This window comes from Eleginops maclovinus, chromosome 18, assembly GCF_036324505.1.
Source record: "Eleginops maclovinus isolate JMC-PN-2008 ecotype Puerto Natales chromosome 18, JC_Emac_rtc_rv5, whole genome shotgun sequence".
Taxonomy (NCBI): Eukaryota; Metazoa; Chordata; class Actinopteri; order Perciformes; family Eleginopidae; genus Eleginops; species Eleginops maclovinus.
This window is the reverse complement of record NC_086366.1, coordinates 6,373,125-6,377,434: the sequence shown is the minus strand read 5'-3', so window position 1 is coordinate 6,377,434 and position 4,310 is coordinate 6,373,125. Positions and strand designations below refer to the sequence as shown.

General features: G+C 36.0%; 1 protein-coding gene across 1 annotated transcript; it reads right to left on the bottom strand.

Annotated features, from left to right (window-relative positions):
• Window positions 1-344: 344 nt before the first annotated feature.
• snrpd2 (small nuclear ribonucleoprotein D2 polypeptide) lies at window positions 345-4,079 on the bottom strand. Its single transcript, XM_063906198.1, has 3 exons — window positions 3,940-4,079; window positions 2,213-2,392; window positions 345-746 (listed from the first exon to the last, which is right to left on the bottom strand). Coding segments are annotated over exons 1-3 (357 nt in total). The 5' UTR covers window positions 3,942-4,079; the 3' UTR covers window positions 345-571.
• Window positions 4,080-4,310: the final 231 nt, after the last annotated feature.

Sequence of the window (4,310 nt, the reverse complement as noted above, 5' to 3'; positions counted from 1 at the left end):
TCTTTCATATCAGATTTTACCTACGGGGCTAATTAAAAGTACAATGTGTTGCAGTGATAGCCAATAGAAGTTCAAGTGTTACATAGTGATGTCACTATGTTCTGGAAGTGAACACAAGAGTCCAATGGAGGCGTTTCAGGCAGGGCGTGTGGAACAAAAGCTCCTTCTGGAAGGAACACAGGGATTTTAGCTTTTGCAGACCATTTACATGCACAAAAACCTATTTAATACAATACAGGGAAATCCCCAAAAAGCACATATTATCAGGGCCCCTTTCATTTAAAACATTTGACCATATTCAATGTTCTAAAAGTATAAAGACAAAAAAGATATCCTTACAAAACTTTGAATCCAATAATCACTTTTATTATCAAAATGAAAAATACAGAGGACTGAACAGCTCTCCAAAAAGTACAGACATCATTTTGACTCCATGTTTCTTAACCAATAGTGACTGCAGTGATGAAACAACAAAGAAACAAACGAAACAGGAATGACAGTCCGCCGCCGTTACACCATGCATGAAAAAACATGAAAAATAAAGGGAGGAAAAGAAGGGCTTTGTGAGAGTTCATTTCCCCGTGATGAGAGGATTCCTCAGCACGATGATGACGGAGTCTCCTCGGAGGAACATTTTGGATATGTAGCGGTCCTTATTCACTGGCTTTGACTTCTTCTTCCCCTTCCCGCTCTTGGGCACCTCCGTCCACATCTCTTTCACGTTCTCCAAGACCATGTTGCAGTGCCTGAAACAACAGAGAGCACGTTGAACGACGGAAAAAACAACGAGCCTCATGCAGAAAAATTATAACACAAACAGATGTATTCTTGACGGGATCAAATGTGAGATTTAAGAGAATTAGCAGGTTGATTTGTTGTTGAAAATACTACAAAAATGCAGACCTGTCAGACTACCACGTTCAGATAAACTACATTTCATCCAGGGTTTCCCACAGCACTTTAAAGCTTAGGCGGCAACACACGCCTGCAGCCTTAACTAAGGTCTTCGGAAAAAAATAATACAATATGAAGAATCAGAGAGGAAAACCACTACTTTGATTCAGGAATTATAATTTATCTGAATGGATTTAGAGGTTAAACAAAAAGGGGAATAAAATACAAACAGAGCACAGATAAAATGTTACCATGGTAGAGGGTTTTTTGAGATGATGCGATTTTAATTGGCATATTCCAGATTACCAGCAGATTTTAGGGAAACTCGCGTTGACAGCTGTCTCGTGTTTTTTATGCAGGTCGATGTTTACTATGATCCTCTCTTGCTGTAAACTGTGAGACATTGCCTACAGTATTAAAGTATATCATATTATAGTACCAAATTAAATATCTTTGGGACTGCCACCCCCCCCCCCCCTGATCACCAACAGATTATTAACTGATATCATATTTTTTACGCACCAACACTGCTTCATCTTTTAAATTAAATTACTGCTGATTTCCAAATGCAGGACTCAAAATCAAGCTTTCTTCTTACCAACACAGATTTGGTGGGGAAAACTTGCCCACAGGGGTATTTAAACAAATCCAATTAACACAAATAGGGTGAATGAAACTAAAGAGTTTAAATAACATTGGTATGCAGAAATTGATATGGAGTGTGTAACTGTATCAGACCCAACATGCTGATATTGCAGCTGTATTAATGCAAGGATTATTACTTTAGATACAATTAAATATATTTTTTACTCAAATATCTTCAAAGGATTCATTGTTATATTTATCTATTGCTATTATTCCATTTTGAAGTTAATATGTATCTGCATTAAGTATGAATATACAATCACTGTTTTAACATAATAAAGGGTAAAGCCTTATTGTAACATCAGAATGACCACAACAGTTAATGGTCAGTGAACATACCATTTTGAATGGAACATATTACATTGTATTATGTTATAACTACACTGGATAAAATCCTGTATAAACATGATGTTATATTCACAAACACGTTGAGATGAATCAGAACCAATAACAGGTTTAATGCCAAATTACTTTACGCATACAAGGAATTGAATCGTTCAAGAAGAACATAAAAATACATGTCATTATAAATGAATATATGAAATATGGACGAAGATATGTACAGTATACTATGACAAAACACTCAAATAAAAGATGTGCAGTATCGATATGAAAAGTGGAAAGCTGTTCAAACAATACTGCACATATTTTATTCATTAAGGACAGTGCCTACCTGTCGAAGGCCTTGACTCTGCCGAGCAGCTTCTTGTTGTTACGGCAGTTGATGAGGACCTGGGTGTTGTTCTTCACAGACTGAGTGAGCACCGACAGAGGGCCAGTGTTGAACTCCTCTTCCTCACGTTTCTGCAGCTCCTCAGGAGTCATCTCAGACTTGGGCTTTGTTAACAGACTCCTGAAAAAACAGACACAAAACAATACTTGTATAAAAAAAGTGTGAAGTTTTATCAGAAAGATCATTTCCACATTATGTTCTTTCAGAGCGGCTTTAATATATTTTCCTGCTGTCTTCAGTGTGCTCTTATTTTCAACATTCCAAGCCCATGTTTTCTGTGTGATGTCTTTCTCATTGACAGTGTTGATGTTAGAATCAGCTAGTATAAAATCGTTAAGAGGATTGGTGATCTTGCATGGTTTGTCTTCCAGCATCTGTTGATTTGTTTCATTTCTTTCCAAAAAGTTGATTCGACCCGTATTATCAATTCACTTGTTTTGGTTATAGTTTTTTTTGTCCCATCCCTTCACATAGTTTCTTGAAGTTTAGTCTGTTTTTTTTCCCCCTTAGATTCTATTTTTTCAGACGCCCCCTTGCTATATGAGGCGATGTAAAAGAAATGTGGGGGATTTTCTTTCTTACTGTGAAATGTTTTTTTTTTTAACCTCACACAACAAAAACAGATTGTACGATCATTATTAAAAACCAAAGCACGTCACGACATAAAGCCTGCTGTGTACATATACGTGTTGACACTGTGCTGATGATAAGGTACATTGGGGAATTATATCTGGGAAAATCACCTACATCTGAACTTACAGCACAGGGCTGTTAATGGACAGTTATGTTGAGCAGATGTATTATCAAAAGATACAAATGAAGATCTAAACAATTTACTGTGAGGAACCGACAGCTGTAAAGAAACATACAAATACAACATATCATTATTTTCCTATTGCATTTTTGGAACTTTATCTTGCAAACTTCTGTCTGAAAACACACAGAATTAAACATGTCCACCAACACAAATGTAAACGCGTTAATCCTATGGGTTAAAGGAGCGTGCATTAGCTACTGTTTTCTTCCCTCATACTTTTTTGATACTGTTACATAAAGGTATAAAGAGACAAGACAATTAAATTCACTATTTTATCTGGCTGCTATCACACTACTCTCTACATGCTACACTTATTTATTTTTAAACCAACCTTAGAGTACTTATTGTTGTTCAACTGGATGGGTACTACATTGTAATTTGTGTAACTTATATCTCTAGTAGTGTAAGCAGGCCTCTTATTTAATATATTGCTACTTTGTCTCTATACTTGTGCTGTAACTGTGACACCCTCTGTGGGAGTAAAACAAGTATTTTGATTCTGACTCTCAATATTAGCGTGTGGCTAACTAGCTCATATCAATGCTTTTGTGTGACTACTGAAGCTACGTAGCCTATCAACTGAACCATAGCATTACACAACGAAAAAATACAACTTTTTATTGTTTCATTGCTAATGTCTCGAGTTGCCACACGGCTCGGCTGTAGAATATATAGCAGTGCAAACACATTTAAAGAGGATTTATGAACTTCAGCTAACCGGCCCTGGCTAACGTGCTAACATTGTTAGCTATACAACTGTTAGCTTCATGCTGCTAAGATTTAAAGCTAAGGCTCAAAGACCGAAAGTGACCAAAGAAACACAGACAGGATGACCATTAAAGTTACTTACATGTTTGCAGATTTATAAAAACAGTTTTCTCAGATACTATTCTGCTCTTCGTCCCCGCAACGATTCAGCAAGACCAGCGTGGATGGAGCTACTTCCGGTTCAACTACTACCCGCTTAAACGCTTTCCAATAACTTCCGGGTCACTACTTCATTGATAAGAACATAACTTGTATTTATTTATTCAAGAACATATATGAACATCATATATTTTGTATACAAACAAATTGTAATTAGTGGTAGACATATTAAGTGATAAAAAAATACATAAAATAATGATAAAAATGTCAGATTAAATATTTGTTAGTCAATACATTTTGCAAAACTAAAAACAGCGTTACATTTTTATAAATATCTTTGTTCCTTAATTTTAT

Bases quoted from the DNA above. Each gene is read 5' to 3' on its own strand.
- snrpd2 (XM_063906198.1), bottom strand. The intron at 747-2,212 runs GTAGGCACTGTC...CTGTTGTTTCAG, and splicing joins AGAGTCAAGGCCTTCGACAG to GCACTGCAACATGGTCTTGG.